The 19,046-nt window shown below is 37.4% G+C and overlaps 1 protein-coding gene across 1 annotated transcript in view; it reads right to left on the reverse strand.

The window, feature by feature from the left end:
* LOC125231982 (dual specificity protein phosphatase 22-like) overlaps positions 1-19,046 on the reverse strand; it is a 98,830-nt gene that overhangs the window by 4,594 nt on the left and 75,190 nt on the right. Inside the window, exons 4-6 of the mRNA XM_048137590.1 lie at positions 17,218-17,389; positions 12,961-13,114; positions 7,548-7,724 (exon numbers count right to left, since the gene is read on the reverse strand). Of these exons, the coding sequence (XP_047993547.1) occupies positions 7,548-7,724; positions 12,961-13,114; positions 17,218-17,389 (503 nt within the window). The remainder of the gene's footprint in view (positions 1-7,547; positions 7,725-12,960; positions 13,115-17,217; positions 17,390-19,046) is intronic.

Below are 19,046 nucleotides of genomic sequence, written 5' to 3' on the forward strand. Positions count from 1 at the left end.
CGAAAACAACTCAACAATAACCAACAATAAACAACTCAATAATTTCAGTGTAATCGATAGTCGATAAAATTTTACGTTCCAACTCTATTGACGTTTGATTTTTGCCATGAGTAATTCCGCCCTCTGCTTATGATAGTTGTACCGTTTTTGATTTTAACTTCGAAATACAGTTTTGGTAATGATTCGTATGGTGTTACTAATATCATTCGAAAGTATTAAATAAAACCGGCCAAGAGCGTGTCGGACCACGCTCAGTGTAGGGTTCCGTAGTTTACCGTATTTTTCTCAAAAACTACTGAACCTATCAAGTTCAAAACAATTTTCCTAGAAATTACTTATAAAGTTCTACTTTTGTGATTTTTTTCATATTTTTTAAACATATGGTTCAAAAGTTAGAGGGGGGGAACGCACTTTTTTTTCATTTAGGAGCGATTATTTCCGAAAATATTAATATTATCAAAAAACGATCTTAGTAAACCCTTATTCATTTTTAAATACCTATCCAACAATATATCACACGTCGGGGTTGGAACGAAAAAAAATATCAGCCCCCACTTTACAGTTAGGGGGGGTACCCGAATAAAACATATTTTTCCATTTTTTATTTTTGCACTTTGTTGGCGTGATTGATATACATATTGGTACCAAATTTCAGCTTTCTAGTACTAACGGTTACTGAGATTATCCGCGGACGGACGGACGGACGGACGGACGGACAGACAGACATGGCGAAACTATAAGGGTTCCTAGTTGACTACGGAACCCTAAAAATGACATAGTTGTGAAGAATTGTGGTGAACAGAACTAAGCCTACTTACACTGCATTACTCATCATCATATTTAAGTTGGTAGGTTTGTATAGATTGTGTAACATGCGGCGACAAATATTTCAAAAGAGAGTTATGTATTTTAGAAATTTTGAATCCAATTATTTATTTAAACAGAAAACATAATATTTGCGCACCCTTGACAAAACATATTTGATAAAGGTTGTTCGTCAGACGGCAGAAACTGAACCCTGGAGGCACAGAGGGTCATATCGAAACTATGACTAGTGGCACAAACTGTGCACTTCTCAAGCAAAATCATTTCGTCTTCCTCGTCGATATATACGCTGGCGTTAGGAAGTGCATCAAAAAAAGATTCTATCAATACATTCTTCGGAAGATGTATAGACATGACTTGTATATTGTTTGCTATTTTTAATAACTGAAACAAATATTTATGTATTAAGTATACAAATATTTATGTAAATATTTATGTATTAATGACGCAGACGTCATTCTATCTCTCTACTAAATCTCTACTGAGTTTTTGAAGTCGTAATCGAGCAAAATGGAGCAAAGGGTGTTTATTGAATCCTGAACGAAGTAAAGGAATCTCTAATCTCGCTACGCTCGGGATTCAAAATTAGAATCCTGAGCGTAGTGAGGGATTCCAGTATTAACGCTCAAGGTGGAAATAATTTTGCTACCATGTGACATATACAATTTTTCACGTCACCTATGAGGAAATTACCAAAATATTAATAATGAATATACCTACTGCAAATCAGTAGTACGAACTTAATCTACAACAATTTATAAACGATCATGCAATATAATGTCAAACTCTTTTCATTGAATTAATATGTTATACTGGCAACAATATCCTTGAACAGAAAAGAACCACTCAGCTCCTCCAAGACTCGAGTTTGTAATATTGATACTCCCCGAGTTACACACAATATTTTTCATCGCACTTGCAACATAAAAATATGTAAAAAGATAAAATTCAATACGGTACTAGAAATTTCATAACTCCCTTGGGAGAACGATTTTTCTATAACTCACGCTCCGCCTGCGTGTAAAATCACATTTAGTGTGCGAGTGTGATGAAAAAAAATTACGCATTCATTCATACTGTAGTGACTATAACAAAACCAAGCATTGCTAAGAAATGTTACCAAACTAATTCACGTATCTTAATATCCTATTACGTTTTCTTAATTAACATAGTTTCAAAAACACATAAGTAGTTGGATTTATATGAGCCTGTATTATCGTGACTAAATTGTTTTCGCAGGTACTCGTTGGAAAAACCGTATTATGCAATATCTGGACCTGAAAAGAAAAGGTTATGAACCCCATCTACGGGACATATGCCCGTCTTGCCTTATAAATAGAAAAATGCTTATATGTTCAAAATTTCAACGTTATTTTAATAGTTATCTAGCACATTCTGCCCCGTTATTACGTAAAATAACAATGATCATGATTTAGGAACCTACTCTCATATGAAATTACGCGACAACAAGCACTAGACGGTCTTTCTGTGCTCATCGCGGGAGGACGGTCAACCCGCCGAGCCTTAAAAAAAGTGATTTTTATCACTTAAAAGTACCTTACTTCACCAAAATACTGTAAAAGCTTTCTAAAATATAATATTTGCTATCCCATAGGACTATGCGCATTACGCCAGATTGCATTAATTATAGAGTTTTATCCACTCAAACTTTATTTCAAATAAACTATGCCGGTCTTGCCCGCACTGACCTTAAGACACGTATTTTTTATTTTTTCTCGTAAACGAAAAATGACGACGGTACAGTGGGTTGAAGTTTCGCGTGACGTCATGCCTAGGTACCTACATTTTTTACTTAGAAGTGATGTCACAAGCCCCCACTCCGGAACTTTGATGCTCTATATTTTTATATTTTTTCATCATTAATTAGAAAAAGCGAAAAATATGTGTTCAGTATTTTTGGACGATCTAACTGACGGACTAAACAGAATGCCATTTTTTTATGTAGTCGTCATCCCTATTCACGTTTGTGTTCCCAAAAGGGAAAAGCAGAGCACATTTAACTGCTCAAGTTTCAATGTCACTCATAGCAATTAATGGGTTGAAAGAACCCAAAATGTGATATGTTGCTAGCCCGTCGCCCTCGCCACGATTGAACCCAAATCCAACAGTCGCCTTCTACGACTTCCAAAGGAGGAAAGTGAACTTCGGGGATAGCCACGTTAGCAATTTTTAATTGCGATCCTATTTTGTTACCAACATTTAGTGATATAAGTGGACTTTCGTAAGATATATACAGGATAATTGTTATAATTAAGAAAATATAAATACTAGAGAACCTTAATGACCAAATAAAACTTACTAAAATCTCAATTTATGAAATCAATCTCGGTAACAAAAAAGGAATAAAAAAACAAATATTACTTTTTCCTTAATTTTTGGTGTGTGTGTGGATTGAGTGAGCACCTTCCGAAAATAAAAAAAAATATGCTGATCATTTAGTAAAAGTTCTAAAACAATTGTAAAACGAATCTCTGAATTTGTAAAAAGATAAATCAAAAGATACAGCCATTAACATGTGCTCACTCAGTTCTCACAAACCACCAATGAAAACAGTGAATATATTCATTTAACATATAATATTTATATACTAACATTTAGTAAAAAATAGGCCAACCTACCTCTATAAATATTAGATCACCTAGTGACGTATTAAATTTTTTACAAATAGTTTCTTATGCTCACTCAATCCACACACTTTTGAAAAGCCGAATTTTGATGAAAAACATAAGATTTAGACCGCTATTATATGTGTATAGTTTAGTAAAAGTGAAATGGGAATTTGTAAAATACAAAAAGAACCACTAACGTGTCAGGTTTTTTTATAATAAATTTTTGTAAGTGCTCACTCAGTCCACACGTTTTGAGAAAGTTAAAAATGTAAATATCTTACGATTTGTAGCACCTAAGACACTCGAAAGTACTTCAACATTTAGTAAAAATTTTTACTAAATATCCACCATCTAATATTTTATATTCGTTGTCTGGTTTTAAAGATATTCAGACATAACTTTTCTCATACAAATGTATCAAGTAGGGTGACCACACTATGTCGGCTCCTGATTTTCCCCACCTTCCCATTGTCATATTGAGATTGGGGAGTTTCGTTCAATTTTGATAATAGTTTACCGGATTTGTAAGTGGGAGCGAGAAAAGAATAATTATTTCTCGCTCCCACTTACAAATCCGGTACGCTCATCTGTTAGCGCGATTAGATTACCAGGTTCTGGTTTCTTACTAGTGAATTATTATATTCTTTGTTTCTTACCAATTATCATTCATGTCCTTTTTAATGCATGCATGTCGATATGGTTATTATCTTGACGTCGATAAAAATTACACAATACACATCATCACTAGGCCAAGAACATAACCTAAAAACAGTTTGCAGATGGAGAATTAATATGGTATTAGTTTAATATTATCAAAATTGAACGAAGGAAACTCCCCAATCTCAATATGACAATGGGAAGGTGGGGAAAATCAGGAGCCGACATAGTGTGGTTACCCTACTTGATACATTTGTATGAGAAAAGTTATGTCTGAATATCTTTAAAACCAGACAACGAATATAAAATATTAGATGGTGGATATTTAGTAAAAATTTTTACTAAATGTTGAAGTACTTTCGAGTGTCTTAGGTGCTACAAATCGTAAGATATTTACATTTTTAACTTTCTCAAAACGTGTGGACTGAGTGAGCACTTACAAAAATTTATTATAAAAAAACCTGACACGTTAGTGGTTCTTTTTGTATTTTACAAATTCCCATTTCACTTTTACTAAACTATACACATATAATAGCGGTCTAAATCTTATGTTTTTCATCAAAATTCGGCTTTTCAAAAGTGTGTGGATTGAGTGAGCATAAGAAACTATTTGTAAAAAATTTAATACGTCACTAGGTGATCTAATATTTATAGAGGTAGGTTGGCCTATTTTTTACTAAATGTTAGTATATAAATATTATATGTTAAATGAATATATTCACTGTTTTCATTGGTGGTTTGTGAGAACTGAGTGAGCACATGTTAATGGCTGTATCTTTTGATTTATCTTTTTACAAATTCAGAGATTCGTTTTACAATTGTTTTAGAACTTTTACTAAATGATCAGCATATTTTTTTTTATTTTCGGAAGGTGCTCACTCAATCCACACACACACAATTTTTGTACAAACTTTTCGAGAACTGTTGAAATATGACAAGAACTTGACATTAGGCGTTATTAGTTTTAACTCCGTTACTGTAGTTAGTTTTCAGTAAAATATGGTAAAATTTCGATAATGATGAATTTCTGTTTCTATTTTAACAACAAATAAGTACTAAAAACAGACTAAAATAAATAGGTACTTAAGTAGGCCTCCCATACAACAGGCATGATTTTATTGCCGGTTTTGAAGATAAAATTCTTCGTCTGAATCGCACTTGGCCGGTTTTTAAAAATGGCGTCGCACAACAAACAAAATATGACTCCACAATCTCCATTATTTAAGTTCTTATTCTATTTTATGTAAGGCATATTATTGCTAAAGCTCTGACGCTATATTTTACTAGCCTTAGGCCTTAGGGCAAACGTGGAGTCGACGAGGCGAGTAAAAGGGAAAATTGTTTTCTGTCCACCGAAATTGCATGGCTTTTAAATCTTCTAATATCTCGGCTATTTATCTACAGGAATTGCCTAAATAAGTTTTATCTTTTACTAACAATCCAATAGGAATTTTCAGACACGTTATTAGGTTTATTTAGAGATACGATATCTAGCTCTAGCTCGGATTATTAAAAGTGACTTTTTTATTCGAAGAAACTTTATTTTTAACTCTGACATATCCGATTAATATCATATTTAGAGCTAATATCTTGAGGTTTGAATCAAACAGTTAATGTATCATAAATGTAATCTTGACTCTAAAAATAACATAATAAAGCAGGTACTGTGTATATATCGAGGGTTTACTCGTGAAACCCGATAAATCGGGATAATTTGTCCTTGAAATAACAACATTGTGGAAATTGCACATAGTTCGAATTTCAAAAACCAGATTGCTCAACTTATCGGGTTTCACCAGTAAACCCTCGATATGTGCTGGCAGCAATTCTACTTTTCTTAATGTAACAAACATGTTTACCGAGTCACCCCTGACCTTGGGCGGGGACAACGCGAAATGAAACAGTCTGATTTATGAGGATTTATTGTAACTAATTTCATTTCTATGTGTGTTATGTTTAGTATTAGAAATTTAAAATACTTCGTAGGTAATGAATTTGATTCGAATCCCGGTAAGGGCATTTATTTCTGTGATGAACACAGATACTTGACCTGAGTCATGGATATTTTCTATGTATATAAGTATTCGCATAGGTCTCTTTAGTCATCAAAAGCGATGTCTCTCGGACATTGCACCATAAATCGTCTGAAATAGACGCTAAGGCCAGTAAATATATATATAAGTATTTGTATATTATATCGTTGTCTGAGTACCCACAACACAAGCCTTTTTGAGCTTACCGTGGGACTCAGTCAATCTGTGTAAGAATGTCCTATAATATTTATTTTATTTATTTATTTATTGGTGTCATTACACGTCATATCAGACGTCAAAGGTAACAAAAACTACTTTTTTACTCAATAAAAAAGGACTTTCGAGCAAGGAATTCGGTCGATAGCCCGAGGCCGTAAAAGTAGTAGACACTGTATACAGCTTAGTAGATGGAGATCATTTTGAGACTTTATTACTAAACTTATACTTATAGATTCTAGGTGTAGTTAAACAGTCTCGCAGGCCTTAGTCGGTAATTCCACTCAAACCCAACTTGTAAGATCCTAAAGATCCTACAGATTGCTTATAGAGTTGGGTGGTTCTAAATACTTTTAGTATATGAAAACTCACCTCCAGTATAACTAAACAGTCCCACAGGTGATGACCTTGGTTGGTAAACCGAGGCTGTAGAAGTTGTAGACATAGTTGACAGCGTGGAGGGAGATCGTTTCAGTCCCGGCGCGTCACCGGAGGCCGTGGACGGTCGGCGGGGCCGCGACTGACGCTTGGATCCGATCCTAACTATAGAAGCCTAGTGTATCTGTAGTAACACTCACCCCCAGTGTAACTGAACAGTCCCGCAGTTGATGACCTTGGTCGGTAACCCCAGGCTGTAGAGGTTGCAGCGTGGAGGGAAATCGTTTCAGCCCCGGTACGCGGCCAAAGGTTGTGGACGGTCCGCTTTACCGCGACTGCCGTTTCGGCACTTTTCTACTTATACTGACACCTAGTGTATAAACAGTTAACACTCACCCGTAGTCTAACTGAACAGTCCCGCAGTTGATGACCTTGGTCGGTAACCCCAGGCTGTAGAGGTTGCAGGCATAGTTAACAGCGTGGAGGGAAATCGTTTCAGCCCCGGTACGCGGCCAAAGGTTGTGGACGGTCCGCTTTACCGCGACTGCCGTTTCGGCACTTTTCTACTTATACAAACACCTAGTGTATAAACAGTTAACACTCACCCGCAGTCTAACTGAACAGTCCCGCAGGTGGTGACCTTGGTCGGTAACCCCAGGCTGTAGAGGTTGCAGGCCTAGTTAACAGCGTGGAGGTAGATCGTTTCAGCCGCGGTACGCGGCCAAAGGTTGTGGACGGTCCGCTTTACCGCGACTGCCGCTTCGGCGCTCTTCTACAGACACCTAGTGTATGAACAGTTAACACTCACCCCCAGTATAACTGAAAAGTCCAGCAGGTGATGACCTTGGTCGGTAACCCGAGGCTGTAGAAGTTGTAGACATAGTTGACAGCGTGGAGGGAGATCGTTTCAGCCCCGGCGCGTCACCGGAGGCCGTGGACGGTCGGCGGGGCCGCGACTGACGCTTGGATCCCGTTCTACACACGCCTAGAGTGGCAGAGGGAACCTTGATCAGAACAATATTGTTTATAAATATACTTATATTAGACAATTTAATTTCAAAATTCGCAATGCAAGACAACAACATACAACAACACAACAAAAAGTAAGAATCAAGAATGTAAGTAGAATGAACTTGGTACAACGCCATAGGATGCATTATATTAACGGATCCTTTTCTTTGACATAATGATCACAAGTCATAATGTACCTAATGATTGCCAGATTATCATTAGTCATAATTCTGAAACGGTTAATTTTTCAGGGTTTTCATTAGTCCGTTTTCACACTATCCGATCCGATATTGGAAGTAGGACCGCTATCCTATACATTGACGACGCCATTTTTGATTTTTGCCTTTGAAATCCTTCCGACATCCGATATCGGATTGGATAATGTAAAAACGCACTTAGGGTCATCTATAGATTTGTTAGGTTAGGTTAGGTTATGTTTGTTTTTTGGCTTTCCTGAAAAATTACGCGTTTCTGAGAAAAATCAAATTGTGACTAATGAAAATGTGGACAAACGATACATTATGACTTAAGAGTTTATGGGAACCAATGGTCTCTATTATATTCATCTAATAGAGACCATGGTTCTCAATAATCATCATAATTTTATCCTTTAATCGTCTACTGCTGAGCATAGATCTTTCTTCGAATACACCCTTATAAGTAAATCCCGATCTTCGGCTGGTCTCAGCCAGAAGTGCCGTGTAATTTAATATTAAGTATTCATAGCATAACCTGACTTCATTGAAACTATTGTTGTCGTAATTTCGCCGGCGCATCGATCAATAAGATTGACTACCCGCAGTAACAATATTATTGTAGGGCCACAATGGAGCCTAGTCACGCGAGCTAGATGACTAGCTAACTTGTTAATTTCGCTACGGGGGACAAATTATGAAACTACAATTATATCGAAGGCAATTTTAACAGTTGTAACTTTTAACCCCCTAACATGCGCAGTACATAATACATATATCAAACATACAATATCAAGCTCATTTAGACGAAGTCTCATAATTAAGACAAAATTTTCGTAATATAAATTCTGAGCGGTTAAAAGGTTAACAAGTTGCCACGTTAAATTAAAAGTTAGTTTTTTTTTCGGGAAACAAACAACATGCAGTAATACAAAATATAAATAATATGAATTAGCCAAGCAAGCACCCAAAACAGTTTCCACTAGTAACTTATACAGAAATACTGAAAGGGAAATTAATTAAATAAAGATTTAGCATTATCTAAAGCAATTTAGCAAGCAGAAAGTAACTATTATACCTTAAAATTAATACAGATGTCTGTACGTACATAATGCGTGACATAGACGTATGAGAAGGACGCTATGACACAGGTCGTTAATGTTTCAATGCAGTAACAAACTGACTAAGCTATATATGAAATCAATTATATGTGCGATTATATTAAATCAATTTAGATGGGGTCACGTCGTCAAATGCCGAAACAAGGATTCTTCATGAAACTTACAAGGACATAATTAAATAGGTAGGTAATCATAATTTCCCTTGATTGACTGGCTAAGCTAGAAGTACATTAATGTAATAAAAACTTCTTTGCACGTGAAAATAAATTTCTTTTAAAAGTACCTGAAGCATTAGCATTCAATTTGGCTTTCCTCTGGCACGTCCGCCTCGTACGCGGCAAATTGCCGACCCACATAGTTCCTCAAACAACGGCTCGGAAACGAGGCACGTGTCTAAGGATAGTTTGATTTCATTCGAATACATTGTAATCTAGCTTTAATTGATACTTTCAATCTTGTTTTTTGTTACGAGTCTGTAAACAATCAGCTAAAAAAATAATTATATCCCTGTTTAAATACTTTAAATTGTGAACTGAAATATATACCATACACTAAAGTAAAAGCGATCAAGCCCACTGGTGGCGAAGCCGGGAATCGAACCCGGGTCTCCAGCTAACGCGGCTGACGTGATAAACCGCTACACCACCCCGACCGCCGAGGTACCCGTCGAAATTTCTCTAGTGTATGTTATCTCTGAAGGCTATCTGTGCTTTAAATTGATAAAATATTTGCTTATTGCGTAAGTTGCTCTAAAGCACAGGTCATTATTATTATATTAACCCATCGTATGCTTATGCACGGATGCGTGCGTAAAAATATGTCATCTTTTTGCATTTTTTCCGGAACGCCGAGGTTGCCGAGGCCGAACCCACGATTTTTTGACGCATCCGCACATGAGGGGTTAATACTAGTATATAAAGATTTGTTTTGCTTATTTATGTTTGGTTTCTCTCTACAAACGATATCTCAATCAATTTGGACAGCCACTAAAGATAGAACAACTTGTCTTCATTAATCCTTATTGAACAAACGTTGGAAGAATTTGGCACTGTCAGCATTTGGAAATAGTTTAGGCAATCTATCAAGATTTTCGAGGATATTTCTTATTTGTTGTCTTTTCTTTGTCAACCAAGGTACAGCCAATGGAACCCTATAGTAGGGGGAAATTAGCTAAAATTACGGCATAATTAATGGAAGGTTTTTTTAAATTCAAATATGTACGTTATAGACTGAAGTTATTTTTCATCAACTCTCCCCACTCCTCCCCCCTCTGCGTCACCCCTCTACCCTCCCTTAAAGTGCCGAAAATGCGGTTTTTCTCGATTTTTGACAAAACTGTTGAAGATACAGAAAAAGCGCGTAGGAACGAAGTAATCCTTAAAAAATTTACTACAAATCATTCATTAACACTTTGGTTCTAGCACTTATAGTTTTCGCGTGATCCGTCACGAAAGTTGGTCCTTTGCTGCAATTTTTTTTAATGAATGTTAAGTTTTCGCCCAAAATGCTTACGAAATCGTCGAAATTTTTTTGATATGACTAAAATATTGTAACCCATGACTAAAATAAAATTAAGGGGGAAAAATCACTACCATGGGTGGAATTTCCAATATGTCTTAGAATTTCAGTAACTATTTAAGACGTAATATTTTCACGGTAGTAGTCGCTAGGAGTACCATTGATATAGTATATCGATGACTGGGGATGAGCTTTTGGTAGCTGTTGGTAGAGCCCTGGAGTTTCAATCCAGAAGCCGTGAGTTCAAGTTCCACCCATGGTAGTGATTTTTCCCCCTGAAATTCATTTTCAGTTTATAATATTTTAGTAATATCAAACAAATTTCATAAGCAATTTAGGGGAAAACTTAACATTCACTAAAGAAAATTGCAGCAAAGGACCAACTTTCGTGATGGATCACGCGAAAACTATAAGTTCTAGAACCAAAGTGTCAATGAATGATTTGTAGTAAATTTATTAAGGATTACTTTGTTCCTACACGCTTTTTCTGTATCTTCAACAGTTTTGTCAGAAATCGCGAAAAACCGCATTTTCGGCTATTTAAGGGTGGGAAGAGGGGTGACGCAGAGGGGGGAGAGATGGGGAGGGTTGATGAAAAATAACTTCGGCCTATGATGTACATATCCCAATCAAAAAAAATCTTCCATTAATTATGCCAATATTTTCATACATAACTTTCCAGAAGCAACGTACACTGTAGCACTATGTCATAGTGACGTTATAAATCAGATTGTAAGAAATCTCTTACTGCTTGTCATTTTGACATGGTTGTAGAGTGGCCTAGGGTTCCAATAAGGCAACCATAAGGTACCGTACCTACCTACAATATACGTACGATTTTTGCTCGATCCTTTCATAACGAAAACGAACAATTAGCTGAAGTGAATCTAAAATAAAGAAAATAACTAAGTACCTAGTGCTAAAATCGCCTTCCAATTATAATTTTAAAAACCCTTTTCCGTTATAGTTACAAGTATTCTTAGGCTTAAGCACTAACAAATACCTTAGAATTAAGAGTTATGAGTGTAACTTGCACGAAATAAATGATTTTTCAGTACAGATGGTGTTTTTTTTACGCACTAGTGCGAGAAGTGGTTCATTATATGCCAGGTCGAAACTTCGGAATGCTATCTGTACTGAAAAACGTCGTACGATAACTAGTAGTAACTCGTGTCGATTTAAAACACTCCCTTCGGTCGTATTTTAATTTATCGCCACTCGTTTCGAACTTCCTTTTTTACGCACTTGTATCGTAATGTACTATATTACATTTTTATATTGCGGTGTTTTAAAGCGAAATAATATTTCGCTTCATTATGTCCACAGTTTAGGTACAGAAAGTTTGATACCTGCATATTACAGCGCACTTAAATTTCTGTGGACATAATTTGAATTTTGCATGGCAGGTTATCGCGCCAGCCAGCCTTTTAGTTTTGTATAACTGTAACTTTTCCGAGTTAACGAGAATTTTAACGACCCGCAAATGTTTTACGCGTCCTCTAATATTAGTTTGCAGTTTCACCTAAAATTATGCAGTAGTTTTGCCTTTGATTAAATAGAAGAATAATTTTGTTGACTTTTTGAATAGGTAAATAATAGTTATTTGTTATACAAGGGGGCAAAGTGGTATTTTAACACACGAGAAGTAAAATACATTTGCACCCGAGTGTAACACAAAACTTTTCCCCTCACTAGCGAGGAAACTACAACGCAAAAAATGCGTTTATCACTGATTCCAGTAGTTCCACAGGTGGTAAATCATCTTTATTACTAGATTCACCTACTTTTATCAATTTTAAAACAGTTAATTTGACTAGGTATATTCAAGGTCAAATTACTTTACACACTAGTGGACAAAATGCGTTTTTACCCGCTGCTATTAAAGGACAAAACACGTGTTTCTGAGCTAGGGAGGGGAAAAATGATTAAATACAAGAATGCTGAAAAATTAGGCCGCATACTCAACATGCCAATCGTTTACAACGAAACTATTTATGTCGAACTAATATGGAAGGGTGAAAGATACGCAGTGTTTCGTTATTGTAACGCAAGCAATTATCACATTGGCTAGTCTCTCAGAATAATTTGAAACATTAGGTACTTCGTAAGGCATTTACATCTTAACATCACATTTAGATCTTCTTCATACTATGAAAGTTACGGAGTCCGTAGGTTTTCGTGCTGTAGTTACATACCAGTGGGACACTGCCGGCCCATAGAGCACTTGCCCTCGCAGATGGTGCGCTGGCTCAGCATGGTTTGGTACGAGTCTAGCATGTTGCGGCACTCGGAGAGATTACTATAGCCAGGGCGAGGGGTAGAGGCATGGAGACCTCACGTAGTATCGGAGACTGTAGGTCCCGTGCTAGTTACATACCAGTGGGACACTGGCGGCCCATAGAGCACTTGCCCTCGCAGATGGTGCGCTGGCTCAGCATGGTTTGGTACGAGTCTAGCATGACGCGGCACTCGGAGAGATCGCTGTCGGCCAGGGCGAGGGACGGGTAGCGCTCTTTTAGTCGTCTTCTCTCCTGAAAAATTAATGCTATCAGAAAAATGTAAAAAAAAAGAAAATTCGGCTCTTAAATGTGCATGACCTACCTATTATGTTTTATTTATTTGTTTATAAACACGTTTATTATTCACAATTCGCCTTAAAATAAACGCTATGCTTTTTTATTTTTTCTGTGTATTGCAATTTTCAGTTACCTACTTAGGTATTAAGTTTTTTTTTTAGTTTATTAAGTATTGTAGACTTTTAAAATAGTGTCGAAACCCGACTGTGGATAAACGAAATGGTGAAATAAGTACATTGTCACAAGCTAAATATACAAAATATTGTTAATGACTATTTTTTTGATACAGAATATCATAAAATTCATAAGCATATAGTACAGTTAATTCTAATTATCTCATTAATTAAACCTTTCAAAACATTGTTGACATCACTTCTATAAAAATATGTGATACCTATCTACGCGTGCACAATCAATGATGAGTAATGCTATGCCGTCAGTTTCTATTACAAGTCCATTAGCGTTGTTTGATGACCAACATAGTTCTGACCTGCGGGGCCTATCATGCTTCCAATTTTATCACTTATCGACATGGATAAGACATCTGTCACTCTCACACCGACATACTTGCCAAAAAGTGACAGATGCTTTATCCAGGTGGATAAGTGATAAAATTGGAAGCAAACCGGGCTGGGTTGTACATAGACAATCACGTTTCTATTATTGACTTATATTACTTAGTAAGGACATGGCATACGAGCACCAATAATGTTGCCAAACCCGCATATATAAGTACACCCTGTTTTTATTGAATTCCGTTAACTTTTAGGGAAGGTTCTTTAGGTCAAATACAATTAATTTCTCGAATAAACTAGCATCCTAACTCTTACGGTTATCGAATTAAGTTATTGTATACGTCCACAATATGTCTATGTCGTACGCATCGGACGCATCGTATCGCATCGCATTTCGTCCACTGACATTGCGGTACGTACGACGACTCACTACACGACTGTCCACGACCAGTTCAAGTATCCAACCGAAGTATATGCAACTAATCACGCTCGTGATATGAACTCATCAACCAACCGCATTGTAGGATGCTTTTGAAATTCCAGAAATTTGTAGCATCTCGGGGTTTTCTGCAAGGCAAATGTTTTCAGGAACTAAGTAGATACGTGAGCTAGACGTAAAGCTACGGATGGAGGAAATGAAACTCGGTAATTAGTTTGCTCTTGCAACGTGTGTGTTACCGTCGGCGGGAATTTTAATTGAGGGAGTACGGTGAGGTACAAAATTATATCTTTAATAGGTACTTATATGAATTTTTATTAAAATTAATATCCAATAGAAGACTTAGGTACTTACATAGTGTCGCACCTCGGACACTGGCGATCACATATATGAAAGAGGCGCGTTCCTAGCACACAGTCTAAGCTCGTGTAGGTGAAAGCGTATTATGCTTGTATGAGTGAAATATGACAGGTCGACTGTTCGCGTTTTTAACAGGTGGTAACTGTGAGGTAGCCGGGAGGGGGTGGACAGCACTTTCAGCGGGGAGTGGGAGTGGCCTTACTGTACGATAGTACTCTTTATTACACTGTGATAGTGTTTAAAAGTAAGTGTTAGAATTCAAATTGGTTTATTAAAGCTCAGGAATATATTAGAATTGAATGCAATAATAGAATGGATACTCAAAAAAGCGCTGGTGGCTTAGCGGTAAGAGCGTGCGACTTTCAATCCGGAGGTCGCGGGTTCGACCCCCAGCTCATACCAATGAGTTTTCAGAACTTATGTGCGAAATGTCATTTGATATTTGCCAGTCACTTTTCGGTGAAGGAAAACATCGTGAGGAAACCGGACTAATCCCAATATAGCCTGTTGGGATTAGTCCGGTCCGAAGGCGGGTTGGAAGGTTTTAGATGGCAGTCGCTTTCGTAAAACTAGTGCCTATGCCAAATTGCCTTGGGATTAGTTGTCAAAGCACACCCTAGGCGTCCATGACCCGTGGCAAATGCCGGGATAACGCAAGGAGGATGATGATGAGTCAACAAAGTGAACACAGAATTTCGAATGCCTAAATATTTTATTTGAATATTGTGTGTTAAGTTTGTATAGATCTAACTTCATTATGGCATAATTATATTCATAACATCAGTAACTCCGTATAGACGGATGTCGGATAAAGTCTAAGACAAAAACCTACCTCAAAGCCCTAGAGAAAAAGGTACGGTGGCCTAGATGGCGTTACGCCTTAGGGGAACGCTCGGCTAGATGGCGCTAATATTAATATTTGACACACACATTAATATTTGGCGCTAATTATGGGCCAAATTGTCAAAACTGAGGTTCAAAAGTTTTAAGCTTGTGTCGAGAGATGGCAGTCTATGTAACTCTCTATAATACTCGATCCTCTTTGATAACATAGACGACTTTGAAAGGAATTATTTGCGAAGTCACAGTTGGTCTTCACAATGATCCTTATCTTACAATCATGACATCAATTCAAAAAGCTGACACAAAACGTGAGGGTAAGAATGGACACGCCGTACGAGCCCATATCGATCAAATTAGCGATGTACCGAAAGGGTTCCTTTACGATGAACACGGACCGAACATAATGATACACCCGCCGCTTGCTTTTACATCACAGATAACGAACGCTGAAATACAATTTCCACAAAAATTGCTTTTGTGCGACAAGAAAGGAAAGTGAATTTTTGTAAACAAGGGTACGACATGTTACGTAAAATATTTTAATAAAATATTCGGTTTTGGCGCAACGCCAACAATTGAAAGTAAACCTCTCGCAAACATCGAGCACGTTTGAGTAATGGCTGGCGTGATGGTAAGAAAATGTTTTCGGATCCGCAATTTTCTTTCGATAGATACAAATAAACTTTTTTTACCTTTTTTTTATTACTCAGAGAGAGCTGAGTTTGTAATGCACATTCTTCTTTTGTCGGCGGCTATATGTTGCACGTCTTGCACGCTACCGACCGACCGTTTATAAAGTTATCATACTTACTAGGGTGGAGCGAAAAAACACTTTTCTGGAATTAGCAAACCTAATAGTTATCAATCAATGCCCCTTAGTCTATGAAGCCTTTGTGCAAATTTTTAGATTTTTAAATCAACATCTTCTGCCTCCGCAATAAGTTTGAAATTTTGAAAATCTCATACAAACTTGAAAATTCAACTTTTAGATAAAAATTTTTTTTCGGCAGTATTATGTTCGGTATACATTATTGATACATATTATTAAGAAGAAACTACCAAAAATTGCGAAAATAGCGTTTAAAATCGCCAATTTTCAGTATTTTAGCGGCTATTTTGGCGAATGTACTGAAACTAGACAAACTTTGGCGATTGTTGACGCTATTTTCGCAATTTTTGGTAGTTTCTTGTAATAATATGTATCAATAATGTATACTGAACATAATACTGCCGAAATTTTTTGTCTAAAAGTTGAATTTTCAGGTTTGTATGAGATTTTCAAAATTTCAAACTTATTGCGGAGGCAGAAGATGTTGATTTAAAAATCTGAAAATTTGCACAAAGGCTTCATAGACTAAGGGGCATTGATTGATAACTATTAGGTTTGCTAATTCCAGAAAAGTGTTTTTTCGCTCCACCCTAATACTTACCTCGAACACTGAAAGTGGAGGTTATAGTTGGTAAATCATTTTTCCGTTGTGAAATTAGTTACGTAATTTTAGCTATGACAGTTAAGTATAATATACGCCACTGCCATTGTCACGCTACGTGACATACCCGCTAAAAAAATGAACATTTTTTAATTTATTGGATAATAAAAGAAAAATTACACTTTTGTTATACATAAGACCCATTGTCGGCAAAACTTTGAAGAGGTTTGTGCGCCGATGGGGAGTTCAGTAATATTACTTAACTATATTTATACCTAAGTATTTAATACTAGTTAGAACTTTTATACCTCAACCAGTTATGTCTCGATGCAACTGTCGCTGAAAGCCGAGGTAGGCGCTGGCGACAGCGCGGCCCGCGCGTACCACTTTCAGCGCTTCACGCCAGTTTAAAGGTGTCATGATGTACGCCACTGTCACTGTCACACATGCCCGCAAAACAAATGGACATACCTCAACTAGTTTATAAGTCTCGAAGTCTTGCAGCTGACGCTGGAAGCCGAGGTTAGGGTTGGCGACAGCGCGACCCGCGCGCACTACCTTTAGCGCTTCACGCCAGTTCAAAGGTGTTACTGACATGATGTACGCAACTGCCACTGTCACGCTGCGTGACATGCCTGCTAAACTGTGGACAAACATAAAATGTTTATAATTTTTTTATATCACTACTAAAATTCTATAACTATATGTAAATAAGAGGTATGAGATGGGGACGGGACGGGAAAGAGCCCTACGTTTAAGCTTCGTGCGTTTCCATATTATCCGATCCGACATTGGATGTCGGAAGGATTTCAAAGGCAAAAATCAAAGATGGTAGCTTTAATATATAGGATATCGGTTCTACATCCGATATCGGATCGGATAATGTGAAAACGCATTTAAGCTTTATTTAACCAAGGGATTTGTTTGTAAGTATTACTTAGGCTAGCTGCCAATTGCTCTAATCTATCCCGGACTACCTACAGTATAAAACAATGTCTGAATAGTCATATAATTGTGCCGAAAAACTCCAATAATATTGAGAGTTTTTATGTAGGTACAGTCGAGTTCGTAAATATGTGTACATTTACCATTACCTTAATTCGTTGCAATAAGGTGAAAAAGGCTCAAGAGTTGCATGTTACTATAATATTTCTAGCATAAAAACATGCATAATACAGTAATAATTAGATACGTTTCGTGCTCGCTACCTAACACGCAAATAAAATTAACTGAAATCAATAAAGCGGTCAACCATTGACCCGAACAAGAATACAATCAGGTCAGCTAATCCAAACCCGTTTTGTTTAATAAAACCCAACCTTAATTTACCACGAAATTGTCAGCAATTTCATTCGACGATCGGCCTCAAATTAGTTATTGTAACGAACTATCACCGGTGAGGGCCTCTAGCGAACAGGGTACGTAACCGAACAAACGCTCGTAGATATCTAAATCTATGGCTCTTGCGTATTGGCGCGACAGAGCCAGACTACCTTTCGTGGCGTTTTGTTTTCGTTTCGCCGCGCAGACATGCCATTCGGCTACGGCACCTGGCCCCGTAGCCGAATGGCATTTCTCCGACGCCAAACGAAAGCGATACGCCGCTGGCTCTGTCGCGCCAATACGCAAGCGCGATAGAGATATATATCTACTAGCGCTTCGTTTCGTGAGCGTTTCGTGAGCGATTGTGCCATTCGGCTAGCCACCCTGCTAAGAGCGAAGGAAAGTGTAGGTACACTCTAGCGAACAGGACAATCGCTGGTGCTCCGTGGCGTATCATAGTTATCTCTCTATCGCTTTTCCGTATTGGTGGGACAGAACCAGTAGTTGCGTAACGTTCGCCAAGGAGCATCAACCATTGCACTCTTGGATATTGGCCTAGAGGCGCTCCCTTGACGCCAATTTTTTTTTTTTTTATTATTATAAATGGGCTTACTCTTGACCACAGACCACAGCCAAAGGCAAAGACGTGGCCTACGATGGAGTGAGCTCGCCCAGAAGATGCCTGTTCACTCTTGATTTGAAGGTTGCCGGGTTATATGAGCTCGGAAATATAGCCGCCGGCAAGGAATTCCACTCCTTGGCAGTGCGCATAAGAAAATTTTGAAGAACGAGGGTCAGGTACTAACTTAGGTACTGTTGTTTAAAATACAATAGAAATAGTACTCAAATACCTACTCCATATACTTCTCACTTCACTTCATTGTACATCTCAATATTTAAAACAATACGAAAAATACAGAAATATACAAGAGGGAAAACAATAGGTGGTCTTATCGCTATAAGGTACTGGCGGCTAA

This window comes from Leguminivora glycinivorella, chromosome 12 (genome assembly GCF_023078275.1).
Source record: "Leguminivora glycinivorella isolate SPB_JAAS2020 chromosome 12, LegGlyc_1.1, whole genome shotgun sequence".
NCBI classification, from domain to species: domain Eukaryota; kingdom Metazoa; phylum Arthropoda; class Insecta; order Lepidoptera; family Tortricidae; genus Leguminivora; species Leguminivora glycinivorella.